General features: G+C 50.8%; 1 protein-coding gene across 1 annotated transcript; it reads left to right on the top strand.

Moving 5' to 3' along the window:
- The first annotated feature begins 11,521 nt into the window (after positions 1 to 11,521).
- LOC129151857 (ral guanine nucleotide dissociation stimulator-like) lies at positions 11,522 to 16,951 on the top strand. Its single transcript, XM_054728186.1, has 7 exons — positions 11,522 to 11,685; positions 12,115 to 12,225; positions 12,897 to 13,007; positions 14,863 to 15,041; positions 15,612 to 15,719; positions 16,344 to 16,528; positions 16,679 to 16,951. Exons 1-7 carry the CDS (start codon positions 11,548 to 11,550, stop codon positions 16,876 to 16,878), a joined length of 1,032 nt encoding a protein of 343 aa, XP_054584161.1. The 5' UTR covers positions 11,522 to 11,547; the 3' UTR covers positions 16,879 to 16,951.
- Positions 16,952 to 17,704: the final 753 nt, after the last annotated feature.

Raw genomic sequence — 17,704 nt, 5'->3', positions numbered from 1 at the left:
GGGATCCTCGTGCCTTCTGAAGCCTGGGCACATGGCCAGACCTGCCAGGAACCCCGGAAGGGTGTTTTTTTCTGGGCCCAACAGAGACTGCTGGTCTGCTCCACCACTCAGCTCATCTGGACTGGGCTGCTCATGGTCTCTGCACAGCACCAGTTGGCTGGGCTGGCGGGTCTAGGCTGCCATGAGGTCTCTGCTCTACCGGACCTCTGTCCCTCCACCAAACCAGCCGCTGTCACAGGACAGTGGTGCAGGGCAAGACCGAGCAGAAGGCACCAGACCTCTTGAGGCCCTGTCCTAGCACGGCCTGGGAGTTAGATTCATCCAGGTGTGGCGAGGCCAACGGGTCAGGAGACGCCTGTCATTGAAAAGGCAGTTTGTGCCCTGGCTGGTTTGGCTTGGTGGATAAAGCATCGACCTGCGGACTGAAGGGTCCCTAGTTCAATTCCGGTCAAGGGCACATGCTGGGTTGCGGGCTCAATCCCCAGTAGGGGGCGTGCAGGAGGCAGCCGATCAATGATTCTCATCATTGATGTTTCTATTCTCTCTCCCTCTCCCTTCCTCTCTGAAATCAATAAAAATATATTTTAAAAAAGGCAGTTTGTTACTCACAGTTCCTAGGAGGAGGGGGCACGCCAGGCTGCAGGGGGACCACAAGCAGAGAGCGGCAAGGTGGGGTCGGGGAGGAAACTTCGGGAAAGATTTGATGGAAGGAGTGGGTGAGACAGGGTAACGGGGCTAAGGAGGTGACGACTGGCCAGCTGGAGTCATCTTAGCAGGTCACAGTGTGGGGTGCCCCAGCTGTCTGTGCCTGACCCGGGCTGTTGGGGCGGATGGACTGGGTGGGTGGGTGTGGGGCTCTGGTGTCTCAGGAGTGTACGAGTAGAAAGGCAGGGGGATGGGCTGGTTTGCTGTAAAAGGTGTGCTGGGGGCAGGGAGGGTGTTCCCTTGTCCCAGAGCTCCAGCAATCGGCTGGCCTGAGTCCACAGGCCCCAGAAGCCAGGACATCAGACACAGAAACCAGACCATGTGGTTAATACAGACCCAGTCCTGGGACTGGGACTTCGCTTCCACTGCATCCTGTTGGCCAGAGCAGGTCACAAGGCCAGCCCAGATGCGAGAGGTGGGAAAACAGATTTCCCTCTCTTTGGGAAAAGCGGCCGTTTCTTTGCAGATGGTGTGGGAGTGGGCAGGAGGCCTGTAGCGATCGCTGCAAACCTTCCATCACGGGACCCAGAGATGCACCCCACCGGCCCCTGTGCTTGGACGAAAGGGTGCAGTCAGGGTGAGGATGGGCAAAGGGAGGCCTTGCTGACGTGGTGGCTTTCTCCAGCGCCTCCCCCTTTCCCGGCACCTTTAGGGAAGGCTCGAGCCCTGTCCCGGGCGCCCCGGCTGCTGAGAAGAGCGGAGGCCTCTCTACCCCCAGGACAGCGCCTGGCCCCAGGGCCTCGGGCAGTGGGTGTGGAGGGTGTGGACCGAGAGCAGCAGCTGCGGTTTCCTGGTGCGCCTGGGGTCCCTGAGTCAGGATCCAGTCCGGCCCCACTCGCCCCAGAGGATCCTGTGGACACTAGACTGGTGTCCGTGGTGCTGATGTACAGTTTGGTGGGGACACTGAAAGCAGGTCAGCTCTGAAGGGGTTGGTGGGTTTTGCTTTACTTGCCCTGAGTAAACTTCTAACTAGGGTGCGAGAAAGTGCCATCCTTTCATCTGAACTGGGAGTGAAAGAATAAACTTGTGTTACAGGGACCCTCCCTCACTTCCATTCTGCACAATACCAGCCACTGCCATACATGAGCCAGCAGGTGTCGCCAGTGGCCAAGAAAAGAATTCCCTCTTTCCTGTGGATCTGGTTTGACACTTTTCACTACCCCTCTCCTGTTCTCTTATATGAGAACATAAAGCAAAGATTGAAATTTTATCCTGAATAACAAGTTATTTTACATAAAAATAACAGAATTTATTAAACCAATTTACATCACCTTTCCAACTTGAGAAGTTATAGAATGAACACTTTTGCTATTGACTTTTAAAAAGCATTTTTGTAAAAATTATTAACAAGACACAGCTCACTTCTAATGCTGGCTGAGTAAGCTCCTCTTGGAACAACTGTCAATTCTGGGCGATGTACAAAAAGCAACTGTCTGAAGGTACTGAAAAGCATCTGAAAGCAGGCAGATACTGGAGAGGAGTCTGAAATTGTTAGTCTGCTGCGGGGGGGCGGGGGGGGAGTTCTCTTTATTTCCTCTCTTTTTCGCTCTTCTGTTTCTTTCTCCGGCCTTGGTGTGTTACTGGGACATACTCTCGCAGACCCTCTGAATCATCTGCAGTGCCGTGGATCTGTGTCCAGCATTTTACTGGTTGCTCAGGGTGTTCACTGTACACACATAACTCACCACAAAGTTTTAAATTTCAAATCATTGATTCAGATGAAGTGCAGTCCATCTGCTTTCTGTTTCCTTAAAGAGACCTTTACTATGATGCAAGGTAAATCATTTACAGGTGAATGGAGCTGAAACTTCCCCCCAGTTTTAGTTTTTATTGGTGACTTCAGTTTTCTTATTATTTCAGGTTACTGGCTTTATCTTCGTCTCCAGATCTTAGAATATTATTTGAGATTGGAATGTCTTATATTCACAAAGTATGTCAGTTAAAGATAAAGCTTTCTCAATTAAAAAATGGGCAGAAGACCTGAACAGACACTTCTCCAAAGAGGACATACAAATGGTCAAGAGACTTATGAAAAAATGCTCCAACAGCACTAATCATCAGAGAGATGCAAATTAAAAGGGCAATGAGGTACCATCTCACACCTGTCAGAATGGCTATCATCAACAAATCAACAAACAAGTGCTGGTGAGAATGTGGAGAAAAAGGAACCCTTATACACTGTTGATAGGAATGCAGACTAGTACAACCACTAGGGAAAACAGTGTGGAGTTTCCTAAAAAAATTTAAAATGGAACTGCCATTTGATCCAATGACCCCACTTCTAGAAATCCTATCTAATAATAGACAAATATGCAAATTGACCGCACCTTCGCGATGCCCAAGCCACGCCCACCAGCCAATCAGGACGAGTATGCAAATTACCCCAACAAAGATGGCAGCTAATATGCATATCAAGACAGCATAGAAAGAAGCCAAGAGCTGCAGAAGGGAGCAAAGCTGCGGAGAAGCAAGCAAGCCGGGGGGAGGAGAAGGGAGGAGCGGAGGCGGGGCTGGGGGAGAAGGAAGGAGAGTGGGCGGGCTGGTGGAAAAGGGAGAAAAGCAGGGGGGCTGGTGGAGAAGGCGGGGTGGGGGACAAGGGAGGAGAGCAGGCGGGGCGGGGTAGAGTGCAGCAGGAAACCCTATTGCAGGATTTTTCCTGCAAGGGGAACGCTAGTATAACATAAGAAGCCTGAAACACCAATAAGAACATATGCATCCCTATGTTCACAGCACTATTTACAATAGCGAGGATCTGGAAACAGCCCAAGTGCCCATCAGTAAGGTGAGTGAATAAAAAAAAAACCCGTGGTACATTTACATCATAGAGTACTATGCAGCTGTAAGAAAAAAGGATATCTTATCCTTTGAGACAGCATGGAGAGACCTGGAGGGTATTATGCTAAGTGAAATAAGCCAGTCAGAAAGACAAGTATCACATTAATTCATTTATATGTGAAACCTAATGAACAAAATAAACTGACGAACAAAATAGACCCAGAGACATTGAAGTATGCAACAAACAGACTGACATATTTCATAGAGAAGGAGGTGGAGGTGGGCCAGATTAACCAAAGAACTTACGTGCATATATGCTTAACCCCTGGACACAGACAATAGTGCAGTGAAGGCCTGGGAGGGGGTGGGAGCCTGGTGAAGGGGGCCTATGGCAGATAAAAGAGGACATCTGTAATACTTTCAACAATAAAGATAAATCATAAAAAGGGTAAAGCGTTCTAATGTATCAGCTAAAAGGGAAGTTATATTTTTAAAGCCTATATTTACAAGTAAAGTGATATTTTTGTGTGTAATAGAATTTTAATCCTTGAGGAACAGGAATGGCAGTGGTTTTTGTTTTTTTATTTTTTGTTTTTTTTTCTGTTTTGTTAATCCTAGTGAGAGAATCTTTTTTTCCATTGATTTAAGAGAGACTGGAAGACAGGAGGGAGGGGGGAGAGAGAAAGAGAAACATTGATGTGAGAGAGACACTCAAATAGTTGCTTCCCCCATGCATCCCAACCCGGGCCAGGGATCGAACCTACAACCCAGGCAAATGCCCTTGTTCAAGAATCAAACCCACAACGCTTTGGTGTGTGGGTTGAAGCTAATCATGAGCAACACCAGCCAGGATGGAATGGCAGTGGTTTTAATTTTATATATAGTGAGGCTTATTCAGTAGCACTTAAAATTTAAGTGTAAAAGGTGTTTAACGCCACTAATAACCGGAGAAATGTAAATCAGAACCACAAAATGTCACTTCCCACTGTCAGAATGGCTGTTATAAAAAAAGACAAGTAATAAGTGTTGGTGAGGAAATGGAGAAAAGGAGACCCTTGTGCACTGCACTTTTGGTAGGATTGTAAATTGGTGCAGCCACTATAGATAACAGTATGGAAGTTCCTAAAAAAATAACTAGAACTAGCATAAGACTCATCAATTTCACTTCTGGGCATTTGAAGAAACCCAAAACACTAATTAAAAAAGATATATTTATCCATGTGTTTATTGCAACAATACTTACCATAGCACAGATATGGAAGCAACCTAAGTGTCCATCAAAAGACAATTGGATAAAGAAGATGTGGTACATATCTATAATAATCCTATCTAATAAAGAGGGAATGTGCAAATTGACTGTCATGCTGTCACAAAGATGGCGGTACCTACAGCAGAGGGGGTGGAGGGTCCGTAACACAAGATGGCTGCACCCACAGCATTCTTGTAAAGAGCCTTGTAAAGAGCCTTAACTAGCAATTAGCAGGGACCTGAGGCTGCGTGGCACTGGGCCTGGGCAGGGGACCTAAGGCTGCACCCCCGCCCCAGCACCAAGCTGGGGGACCTCAGGCTGCATCCCTGCCAGGTAGGGCTTGACAGGGGGCCTCAGGCTGTACCCACTGCCTGGCAGGGCTTGACAGGAGACCTCAGGCCACGACCCCTGCCCAGTGGGGATTGATGGGGGACCTCAGTGCACCCCCAGACCCAGTGCTAGGCCGGGGAACCTCAGGCTGCCCCCTGCCCCAAGCTGGGGGACCTCAGGCTGCACTCCCTGCCTGGCACCGAGCCGGGGGACCTGAGGCTGCAACCCCCACCAGGTGGGGCTTGATGGCTTTGAGGCTGCACCCCCCACCCAGCGGGGCTTGACAGGAGCCCTGAAGCTGCACGCCCCGCCCTGTGGGGTTTATGGGGGATCTCAGGCTGTGTCCCCTGCCCAGAGGGGGTTCATGGGGGACCTCAAGGCACACCCCCACCCCAGTGCCAGGTCGAGGGACCTCAGGTCATGCCTCCCCCACCCAGTGCTGGGCTGGGGGACGTGAGGGTGCGCTGGGGGACCTGAGGCTGTACCCCCCACCCAGTGTGCACCGGGGCACCTGAGGCTGCACCCCCCATGTGGCACCAGGCCAGGGGATCTGAGATTGTGCCCCCCACCTGGCGGGGCTTAGCAAGGGTGGGGCCAACCAGGTCTGGGTCTTGCCCAGTGGGGTTGGGGCCAGCTGGGTCTGAGTCTTGCATGATTTTGAGGTGCTGCAGATGGGTGAGGACTTAACTCTGGGTCCCATGGCATGCCCCAGACTCTGACAGGAGGAAGATTTTCATATACATTTTACTAATTTTATTTCATCTCTGACACTTCTATTATAGAGAAAGGGCAAATAGCAATATTAAAATACTTCCTCTAATTAATCCCCTTTTAATGTGCACAGATTTCGTGCACCGGGCTACTAGTAAAAGCATAATATGCTAATTAGATCAGACAGCCAAACGACCTTCCGGACGTCATTCCAGATGTCCTTCCAGATAAAGCCGCGGCAGCGGGGGCTGAGGCAGAGGCAGAGGCAGTTAGAGGTGAGCAGTCAGGGGTGATCAGGCAGGCAGGCAGAGTGGTTAGGAGCGATGAGGCCAGCAGGCAGAATGGTTAGGGGTGATCAGGCAGGCAGGCAGAGGTGGTTGGGGCAATCAGGCAAGCAGTTATGGATGATCAGGCAGGCAAGTGAGTGGTTAGGGGCAATCAGACAGGTAGGCAAGTGGTTAGGGGCTATCAAGCAGGCAGGAAGGCGAGTGGTTAGGGGCTATGAGGCAGGCAGGTGAGTGGTTAGGGGTGATGAGGTAGGCGAGTGGTTAGAGGCGATGAGGCAGGCAGGCAGAGTGGTTAGGGGTGATGAGGCAGGCAGGCAGAGTGGTTAGGAGCAATCAGACAGGCAAGGCAGGCAAGTGGTTAGGAGATAGTGGTCCCGGATTGTGAGAGGGATGTCTGATTGCCGGTTCGGGCCTAAACCGGCAGTCAGACATCCCCTGAGGGGTCCTGGATTGCTAGAGGGTACAATATGGGCTGAGGGACACCCACCTCCATGCACGGATTTCATGCACCAGGCCTCTAGTATACAATGAAATATTATTCAGTCACAAAAAAGAGTGAAATCTTGACATTTGCAACAACATAGATGGTATTCGAGAGTGTGATGCTAAATGATCTAAGTCAGACAGAGAAAGACAAATACCACATATGATCTCACTTATATGTAGAATTAAAAAACAAAACACCCTCATAGATACAGAGGACAGATTGGTGTCTACCAGGAATGGGGGATGGTAAAAATGGGTAAAGGGGGTGAAAGGAAAAACAAATACACTGCATTACTGAGAAACACCAGAAAAGCTTACTATTGATTTGTGACAACAAGCAAAACAACACAAAAAAACACCTTTTTTAAAGAAAAAAAGCAAAAAAGCTCAACTCGATGTCAGTTACATATATTGACACTAAATAGTGGCAACAAAGCCAGAGCGCCCACAGTTCTTACATCGATGGTCATACACCATCCTTTCATTTCCCTAAGGCAGATTCATCTGTCTATGTAGTGTGGGCAGGACAGGAAGAGAGCGGGTCCCCTGAGTGGGCCCCAGTGGCCTCTGACAGTTGACAGTGGGACAAAGTTCTGAGCAGGAAAGTCCCTTGAATGGTTGAACTTGCTCCTTTCTCTGTTTCTCTGTCAGGGACACAGGCTTCCTGAGCTCAGGTGCTGTGGGTGGGATTTGAGTTCATCCCATCACAGGTGTCACTCAGGGGACTCGAGCACCAGCTGCCACCTCATCAGTCAGGTGCAGGGATTTTCAGGAACAGTTTAACTGGATGGGGTTTGCGCATCACCATGAGCTCTGCAAGTACACAGGGACTCTGCTGTGCGTCCCTTTATTTCTTGTAAAAGTGTTTTATTCTAGTGAACACTAACATTGTTCCTTTAACAGGACCTGGTATGTCCTTTGAATTGGACTACTTCAGACTGTTTCATCTAGGTTTTTATGTCCTACTCAGCCCATGAAAAAGGGGAATTAAGCTGTGGTTGTTTCTGAAACATTTTGATGCTGATGTAATTCCTATTCCAGCAAAGTAAGTTGGCTAAATATTTCTTCCAAGTGGGTAACTTGGTTTTTAGAATCTAGATACCTCGGGTTTGTTGAATGTATGCTCTGTAGCATTTCAATAACTTGTGAGGAGAGGGCTTTGATTGTTAATTATTATTGACTTTCTGTTCCTTTAGGGAGTGTGTGAAAGCAGCATGTACAGTCTCATGCTATAGGGAGGGAAGTGACACACAGAAAAAGGGATTTTAAGAGATGTGTGCACCACTCTCTGCTGAGCATGTTCTTCAGTGATTTCCTGTGGGATTAGCATTTATCACAGTGAACCAGCCCGGTTCCCTATAAAGAGAGGGAAGGGAAGGCCAGGGTCCCGGGTTCTCTGTGACTCTGCCTTTCCTCTATACGTGGGACATTGACATGGTCCTGGAAGCCATTATAAGCACAAAAGGCACACTGGAAGCAAATATTTCATTATGTACAGAATAAAAGATTACTATCCTGATATAAAAAGAACCCTCAAAAATTGAGAAGACAATCTAAATTATAAAATGGGCACACACACAGAAATCTAAGTCTAGGATATAAAACAGGAAATTCACAGAGAGATACAGATGGGCAGTCAGGAAGAGATGATTAAGATTCCAGATTTACATAAAATTCAGGACCCTAGTCCCCAACCCCTACCCCCAGACAGTCTGAGTAACTGTCTCCAAGCCATAGTTTCCCCTAATTTTAGAATAGTGATTATGGCAGTTTCTAACCCAAAAGTTTTAATACAGTTCATGACCCGCCCCCCACCCTCACTCTCCACCTCTGCTGGCATCACAGGATGGACGGGACCTGATTTCATGAAGGATGTGGCTAAGTCATTTCCTGCTATAGAGCAATATCCCCACTGGCCTAGTGACAATACACATTCGTGGCTATCTGACAGCTTCTGCAGTCAGGAGCAGGGCATGGTATAATCGGTCCCTCTGATTTGGGGTTCACGAGACCAGGGTTTTGGCTAAGACTGTGGTCTCCCCTGAGTGTCTAGGAGGAAAGGAGATGCTTCCAATCTCACCCCGGTTGTGGGCAGAATTCGGTTTCCTGCAGGTGTGGGACTGAGGGACTGGATTTCTAGGGGCTGGGACTGCATCTGTGATTCCTGGGGCAGGAGTCCTGCAGCTGTGGGTGTGGGGTTTGTTTTTCCTCCAGCTCCCACTCTAGCACCCAAACTACCCGACCCTGACCAGGACCTTCATGGACATCCATCCTCTGCCCTGTGCACAGGTGCAGGCCCAGGCTCATGCAGCCCAGCCCTGGGACCACCGCAGGGAAGTTCCCGTGCCCTTGGCTGCAATGGGTGAGAACCTGCTGCCCGAGCTCCAGCCCCAGGATGTCCAGGACATGTCCTTCCAGATGGTGTCAGTGTGACTCAGCTTCTGGGCAGCCCCAGGCCATCAGTTGCAATGAAATGAATTGAGGTGAAATGCATGTCACACAAAACTGACCATCTGAGTCGTTCTTACATCTACAGTTCACTGGAATGACGTATATTCTCACTGCTGGGCAACCATTCCCACCCCCACCTCCACAACTTTTTCATCTTGCAAAACGGTACCACTATGCCCCCTACCCTCTCCCTCCCATTCTCTAGCAGCCACCCTTCTACTTCCCTTGTCTGTGAATGAGGAAACAGGAATGTCAGGAAAGTGGAATTGTCCATATTTGGCCTTATGAAATGGGATCATTTCCCAAACAAAGTGCCCTTAAGATGCCTGCGCTTGGTCCAAGCAGGTGTCAGAATCCCCTCCTTCTGAGGCTAATACTGTGGGAGCAGGTGGTGTTAGGTGGGGGGACGGGAGGGCTGGCAGCTCCCTGCCCACTGGCCCTGGAGGCTCCTTCCTTGGAGGCTGAGGTTGCTCTGCAGGCCTGCAGGCTCCCAGCACCACATACCCATCCAGGTCTGGGAGGGAGGAACACACCTTCAGCTGCTCCTGGGGGTGAGGTCCTCGTCCTGGCCCCACAGACAGCCCTGCAGCTTTCACTCAGCTGGTTTCAATACTGGACACATGTCTAATTTTATACAAAAGTTGAATTTATAGCATCCAAAGGAGCCATTAAAATATCTCAGCCCAGAGCCTTCCATGCATTAGGAGAAGACGGTGAAATGAACCCTGAGTGTGTCCTCCTGGCCTCTGCCTGTTCCACCTGAACCTCCTGGGCAGTGACTGCTCCCCTTCTTGGCTTCCAAGCCCAGGGCAGGGGCAAGTTCTGTCCTCAGCTCAGTGCTCCTGTCTTTCCCTGGAGGAGGCTTGGCTGAGCCTGACGGCCAACTCCACGCCCACCCAGGAGGTTCCATCCTCTCCAGAAGTCCCCAGGATCCTGTGAAGTTCTGGCCTCAAACCATGAACCCACAGATCTATAGCCCAACCGAGCTCTTCACATAGGCGATGTGAGGCCAGGGCAGGAGGGGACATTGGCAATGCCTTCCAAAGTGGCACTTATTCCACTATTCATCCTGTTATGGAGTGCTTCCTACCATTGGCCAGGCACTAGCCCCCACACTCAGGTGCTTACAGACACTGGAAGGCGCTTAAATGGGTTTAGAACATGTACGCACCCCGCCCCTTGTGATATACCAAGAGTTCCCTTCATTTTTCAAACATTAACTTTTAACACTCGCCATAACCTCAGAGAGCATAGGTTGTTTCTTATTGCTGAGTGTCTAATGGGGAAACTGAGGCACAAATACCAATGCTTTCAAACTTTGCACCGCTAAAGTACACATATTAACACCACACAAGTTCAGTTAAGCAGGCATCTGAACATGGTTTGGTTGGGTACATCTGCCTCAAGGTATCGGTGCAGCAGGAGATGTGTTTCAACTGAGGCTCGATTGCAGACAGATTTCCTCACAAGATCATTCACATGGTTTTTCTCAGGATGCACTGTGGACTCAGAAAACGAGTTACTGCCTGTTGAACTGGAAACTCCCTCAGTTCTCTCCTATGGAGCCATTACATAGGGCAGCTCAACACATGGACGCTTGCTCTCCACATTCCAGATATATGACTGACAGAAAAGGCCCATATACACAGAGAAAGTGAGATAGAGGCTGAGAGGAAGGAAGGAATATCAAGAATGAGAGTATTAGAGAAGTGACAGGACCTGACATCCCATCACCTGGGCTGTACTCTATGTTGTTCAGAAGCCAGTTACTGAGCTCTTGGCGGACACACAAGGATGTTCCCACCAGGAGGGTGGACTCACTTAAAGCCACTGGGAAGGCCCCTAACACCTGGACCCATATGAGGCACTGGGTCTGATGCTATGTGAAGAAAGATACCACTGCGAGGTTTTAGGCCAGTGAGTGACTGACATTATCAAAATTTCCTGTCATTTCAAACTTGCAGACTTGAAAATATTGCCAAATGAACAGTGACTTCCTTGAAATCACAAACTGGACCTAAGGCCTATATTATCTATTGTTCCAAGCTGTGTCTCACTCATTCATGTCAAGCTTCAACCTCTACATTTGTTCATCAGATTCAAGGACAACAGCCAAAACAAATGATGACTACCTATGGAAATAGTGTATAACATCATCCTCATTGGGAAGCTTGGGAGACTAGGGACTTCCTGAGAGGCACAGAGGCTTCCTCGGGGCACAGAACAAGTAAGGACAAGGAGGTGTGAACACAGCTTTCCCTCCCAAGCCGGCGTGCCTCGCACATTCCCAGAAAGCTGGGCAGAGGGCTGTGCTGGATACTGGGTATTGGCGTACAGGTATGGAGATAACATGGGCCAGGAGGGTGAGAGGCCAACAGCCCACTGGGGCCTTTGGGTGGCTCTGATTGGAGGAAGGGGCACAGGTCGTGGAACCTTGAAGGGGTGACCTCACTTCCTTGGTGAGAGAAATTGGAACCGTGGTAACCAGGTACCCACATTCTGGGGACAACTGCCTTTCCAGCTCACTTGAGTGGAGAGGGTCAGGAGACGAGGATGTCTCTGTGTTGCTTCCCGTTCTTCCGAGGCTCTGGGCAGAAGAAAGCCCAGGCTGAGAGATGTTTCTGTTGCTGTAGAAATAGGCGCAAGCGCCACCACCGATCCCCCTTGCCCTCTGGCAGGAGGCACCCACAGGTAACCGAGGGCAGCCCAGGCCAGGCCCATCCAGGCCAGGCGCCAGCTGGGGTCACACCTGGGCAGCCCCACACCTCTTACCCCTCATCCCAGGTGTGTGTGTGTGTGTGTGTGTCCGTGATGTTGAGGGACAGCGTGGGATGAGGGACGCATATCCTGGGCTGGAGCAGGTTGGTAGGTGTCAGAAGCCTGGAGGGTGTGTCATGTGAGTGCTGGGTTCGGAGATCTGCTACCCGCCTGTTAGGGTGGGTCGGGGGGGCTATTCAGGGGGTCATCAACTTCACTCCCTACCTGGAGGTCTTTGCAGATGCCCCTCTCTGCCTGATCTGATCTGGGGAGCAGAATGGGTGGCGGGCATCTGCCCCACTGGCACTGCACAGGCAGGCCCCTGATGCCTCCTTGTGTCCGTTGGGGGCTCTATCTTTGCAGAGCTCCAACAAGGACATCGTAGAGGAGCTGGCTGACACGTTCACTTACGCCATCAACGGGTACAAAGGACAAGTGCGTCAGGCCAGGAAAAACGACCAGTGCCAAACGGAGGTGAGAGCTGGCCCACACACAGGACCCTGAGGTGACTGGGGTGGGACCAGGAGTCACACTCAAATCAGGGGCCTCAAAGATCTCACAGACCCACTCCCAAAGAAACCTGCACCTTTAGTCCTACCGACCAGCTTCCTGGTAGGTAGGGGAGAAAAGCAATCTTTCTTCATGTGTTTCTTGGGATCATAGAGGAAGCATTTGTTGCTGTCTTATGCTCCTTTCAATTGATTCACTCCCTGCCCCTAGTAACCTGTGGACCAGCTCCACTGTCCTTGTAGACCTTCCCCAAGCCTTAAACATCATCCCACTTGGTAGTGCTGTGTATTTAAAAAAAAAAAGAGGGTTGGGGGCAAGGGAGGGATTAAGGTCTTGAATACTTTTCTCTGCAACCTATCACCTCACAGAGGATGACAAACCATTGCAGTGTGGCCAGGCAGGAGCTGTGGCCTTACCCAACTCCGTATCATCCCAACAAGGGCATAGTTTTCATCAGTGATTCAGGCTTTCACTGTTGCTAGACCTTGACACAAATCAATGCTTGCTAGCTCAGCGGGGCTGCCAGGAACATCCTCACTGTGTCCTAACAGACGAGGTCTGCCATGACACAGGACCCCACATTGGGTGGAAGGTTCCTGATGCCTCCTGGCTCAGTACCCATTCTGTCTTTGCAGAGCTCCCAGGAGGACATCATGGAGGTGCTGGCCCTTGAACCCGACTACACCACCTACAGGGTCAGGGTGCAGGTGCACCAGGCTGACGACACAGTCCAGTGCCTGTCAGAGGTGAGAGCTGGCCTCGAGGGTCTCTACACCCACAACCCCAAGACGACCTGGCAGTGCCCAGACCCACACTCACATCTGCGGACTCCCCGGGGACGCTCCCAGGAATCTCCCTAGACTGTCCCACAGCCCCATGACAAAGGAATCCGGACCCCCACTCCTCCCTCCAGCTACATGGGAGGGTAGAAAGACACTCCTCACATATTTGTAGAAATATGAGAGAGAGAGATAGAGATAGAGAGAGAGAGAGAGAGAGAGAGAGAGAGAGATGTGGTTTGATTTCACAGTAGACTCCATGAGCGCTTGGGCATTTCGCTGATTTTGTTGTTGAAACGACTCTTGCCCCTCAGTCCACAGTCCTTGCAGAACTTGGCCAATAGCAGATGTCCTTGCCCCGGCGATGCAGCCCTTCAGTGCTGTTGGACATGAGCCCGATTCAGTTCGGCTGCCATATCAGCAGCGCTGCCTGGAACACTTCATGAAGTGTGTGGGAATGGACTGTGTTAGGTTGCTCGGGCTGCCGTAACATAGGACCACACTGGGTGGTGTCAGCAGCAGACATTCATCTTCTCACTATTCCGGAGGCTAGGAGTGAGTCAGGAGGCTGTCAGCCTGGCTGGTTTCTCCTGAGGGGTCTCTCCTCAGCTTGTAGATGGCCGTCTTCTCGCTCTGTGTCACATGGACTCCCCTCTGCACTGCCATGGACCCTCCCCTCCTCTTCCAAGGACACTGGTCAGACTAGATTAAGACCCACACCACTGAATTCACTTCACCTTAATTACTTGCTTGAAGACTAAAACTCAAATGCGGACACATTATGAAGTTCTAGGGGTTGCAAATTCATGGGATTAGAGGGACACAATTCACACCACAGTACATGTGATGTCCTCAGCTGGAGATGGACGCCCACTGCTGGTTGAAGGACGTGCACATGTAAACTTGTAACGGCTGCAGGCAGATTCCAAATCCAAAGGGCTGTAGCAGGGACATAGCCAAAAGCAGTTTCTCATGATGGCTGCTGCCTTGCTGCCAGCCTGGCCCGGGGATTTCTCACTCACTGAAATGTTCACCTGTCCGATGCCAGGTTGTCCAACTCAATCACAGTGTTCCTTCATTGGCAATTGCCTCATGGGTACTTTGAGTCACCTGTCACTTTTCTGCCACCACATACATTGCCTCCTTCCCGAGTCCTCTGCTCAGATTACTGCCTGGTGATCACCTTTCTCCAGCCTGCAGTCTTCAAGCATTTGCCACCTTGCAGGATCTGGGATCTCCATAATGACGGTCTTAAAATGCCCTTGAGTGTAAAAGGATGAAATATAACTTTCTCCTTTGAAGTCAATGGTTGTCATAGGCCATGTCAACTGGGTACACTGTTCCCACGCTGGGGAGGGACAAGGTTCCCACAGCCTTTCCACCCATGTCGGGAGCAGATGAAGTCTCCAGTACCTGAGAGGGGATGTCATGCAGGACAGGTCCCAGTTCTGACCTGCATGCCCTTCACCGGACATTTCATATCCCTAAGCCTCTGTGTTCTCATCTCTATAACGGGGAGGTTTCCAGAGGACCCACAGGGCCCGTGCACTTCACATACACTATTCCCACAAGGAGGTTTGTTGTTCCTCAGCTAAGAAAAGAAAAAAAGAAAATGATGCCTAGAAGGTGACAATTTTCTGAACATGCACAGAACTTAAGTGGCACTTTGAAGACCTAGAACCTCGTTCAGCCTGGGCACTCCTGTCCCTCCTCTCGCACACGTCCCTGTGGGGCTGGGACCTCCCGAATGAGCTCCACACCTCAATCCTTGTGGGATTCACGGTCATGCCGCTGACTGGATGTCCTTCCTTGTCCCTCCCAGGGCGCAGCTGAGGTAACTGGGAACCTACCTGAGTCCTGCAGGCTGCAGGCCCTCCATGAGGGCACCTTGGAGCAAGTGGCCACGTCCATGGTACCGGCTTTCCCGGGGGAAAACCTATCCCATGTCTCCACCCTGGCCTTCTCCAGAGCCCAACAGTTCCTCGAAGAGCTGCTAACTAGGTGAGCACACACTCGTGACTCTGCCCACTGCAAGCTGTGAGTCTTGAAAACGTCACCACATCTTTCCGAGCCTCAGTATGCTCCTCTGAAAAGTGGGGTGGTGGGGGATAAACCACATAGCACTGCTGTGGGGACAAGCCATGGCAGGTCCTACCTGCTCCCTGGCTCTTCAGGCAGGGTTGCTGGACGCGCGCCGGTTGTTTGTGGCAATTATTTCACTCTGTCCCATGGAAAGAAGGCTGACTCACCCATCAGCGGCCTGTGGCATCGGAGTTTGGAAAAGCACATGGATAGCAACCTGTCAAGCAGTTGGAGATTTCACCTAGCTGGTCCTCGGCCTTGGTGTAGCCACACTGGGGATCTCGTGCGGGTAGCAGGGGCCCCAAGCCCACTCAGATGGATGGGAGGGTGCTGGTTGGAGTTTATTTACTCGACAATGTGTATGAGGCTCCTACTCCAGGCAAGCACGTTTGGAGGCACTTTGCCCGACTCAAGGAACGGAGCAGACGCAATCCCTGGGCCTCAGTTCTACGCAGTGGGTCCAGCAGTCACGCTGTCCATCATTCACAGGTCCTGTCCACCGTCCCTCAGAGCTGATGCCAGCAAGGTGTTCTGTACCTCTGGAGGCACACCTCCTTATAAGCACCGGGGTGACACGCCGCAGGACCAAGTCATAAAGTGAGTGGTCTCTGGGTCCACAGGGAGGGCCCCCTGTGTCAGCAGAGTGGGGACTGTGAGTTGGGGGAGTGCCCGGCGGAACCCTGATCTTATACATCTTCTGATTCCCAAGAAAGGCCTGAGCTCTGGTGGCTTCTATTCTAGGAGGACAAGAGTCAAAGAGGACAGAGGATGGGGCCCCTGGTATTGTAGACCCAGAGGGGAGGCTGGGCTGAGTTGTCCCTCAGAGTCTCCTTCCCCCCAACACCCATCGCGCTCTGCCTGCCCCTCTCTCCATCCACCTCCACGGACCACCGTGGCGGGCCAGAGAACAGGATTGTGGTGAGCAGGCTGCTCGGGAGTCTGTCTCAGTCCTCAGCCCAGATGCCCAGGGGCATGGAGGCCTGGGGTGGGCAGTGTACAGGACCTTCAGGAGAGCCGCCAGTGGGAAGAAGAGGCTCACACAGACTCTGCGTTCAACCTGCTGGATCCCACATCTGCTGCAAACACAACAGACACACAGGGGTAGGGGGTGGCGTGGAGGGGACTGCACAGAGGCTCAGTCCCAAACAAGAGTGCCATGGGAGGGCAGAGTGGAAGGAAAGACCGGAATTCTGACTTGCCTGCCCACCTGCCTCTCCCCAGGGCCATTGCTTCGATCGTGGGGACCTGGCTGGACCATGTCCAGGATTTGGGGCAGCCCCTGCCTTTCCCCTTGGTGGAGGCAGAGCAGGCCTTGCTGCCCATCAACTCCCCTGCATCACGCCTGGTGGGCCACGCCCAAAATCTAGAGCTGGAGCATCTTGAGCCCACCGAGGCAACCCGGGAAGGTGAGGGGGACTGATAACCTGGGCAGATAATCTGGGGAGGGCGGGCTCATGGGCGGGAGTTCCCTTCAAGGCGGTGGCATCTTTCCTGTCTGTGGAAAGTCACGGGAAAGCCAGGTGTGTGAGTACATCTCTCTCTTTCTCCTGCTCCAGGTCCACACCCGGAGATCCAGAGCTCTCCAGAGCCAGAGGAAGGGCCTGCTCAGGGGCCAGAGCCTGGTCCAGGGAGGGGCCCCGCCCTGGCCTGGCCTGGCCTGAGGCAGTACCTCAAGCCATTCTGGAGCCAGCTGCTGGCGGTGCTGGAAGCCTTCTCTGGTGCCGTCATAAGCGTCCTAGGCGATTATCTTAAATAACTAATAAGAGGAATATGCCCACTTATTAGTATATGTATAATAGTAAATAATGATAATTTCCAATAATACCTAGCTATTTATGTAGACTAAAATCCATTAAATTAAATACTCTTTTGAATAAATAGAAATAAAGTTGTTGATTGTAAACACGTGTAGGCCTTCTATATTCATGTATATATGCCTAATGTCATATATATGTGTACACACATACATATATACATACACACACATGCATGTGTACACGTATATGCTGCTATGGAAGGATGCTCACTGCATAATACAGTGGTAAAATAATGTTTGAAACATTTAATTTGTTCTGATAATTCAGTATAAACTGATAAAATGGAGAAAGGAAATCTGGAAATATATGCATCAAAATGTGAACACTAGTGAACTGGAGGAAGTGAGACTTCTACAAGTGACAGTTTCTTCTCATTTCCTTACGTATAGTTTCTGGTTTTCCACAAGGATCATATGTCCAATATATACACAGGCAGTAGACAGAGGAATGGAGAGGCAGAGAAACATCGATGAAAGGTGCATCAGCTGCCTCCTGCCCACCCCCGAATGGAACTGACCGCAAAACCCTGCCACGTGCCCTACTGGGAACTGATCCGGAAACCTTTCAGTGCAAGGGCACATGCCCATCCAAATGAGCCACATCCGCCAGGGCTAGGCTAAATAAATATTTTAAAAATATACTGGGATTGATTTCAGGGAGAGCGAAGGGGACAGAAACATAAATGATGAGAGAGAATCATTCCTCGGCTGCCTCCTTCACGACCCCTATTGGTGATCCAGTCTGCAACCCGGGCATGTGCCCTGA

Source organism: Eptesicus fuscus, chromosome 16 (genome assembly GCF_027574615.1).
Source record: "Eptesicus fuscus isolate TK198812 chromosome 16, DD_ASM_mEF_20220401, whole genome shotgun sequence".
Classification (NCBI taxonomy): domain Eukaryota; kingdom Metazoa; phylum Chordata; class Mammalia; order Chiroptera; family Vespertilionidae; genus Eptesicus; species Eptesicus fuscus.
Note: the sequence above shows the minus strand (reverse complement) of the source record. Positions and strands in the feature narration are given on the sequence as shown.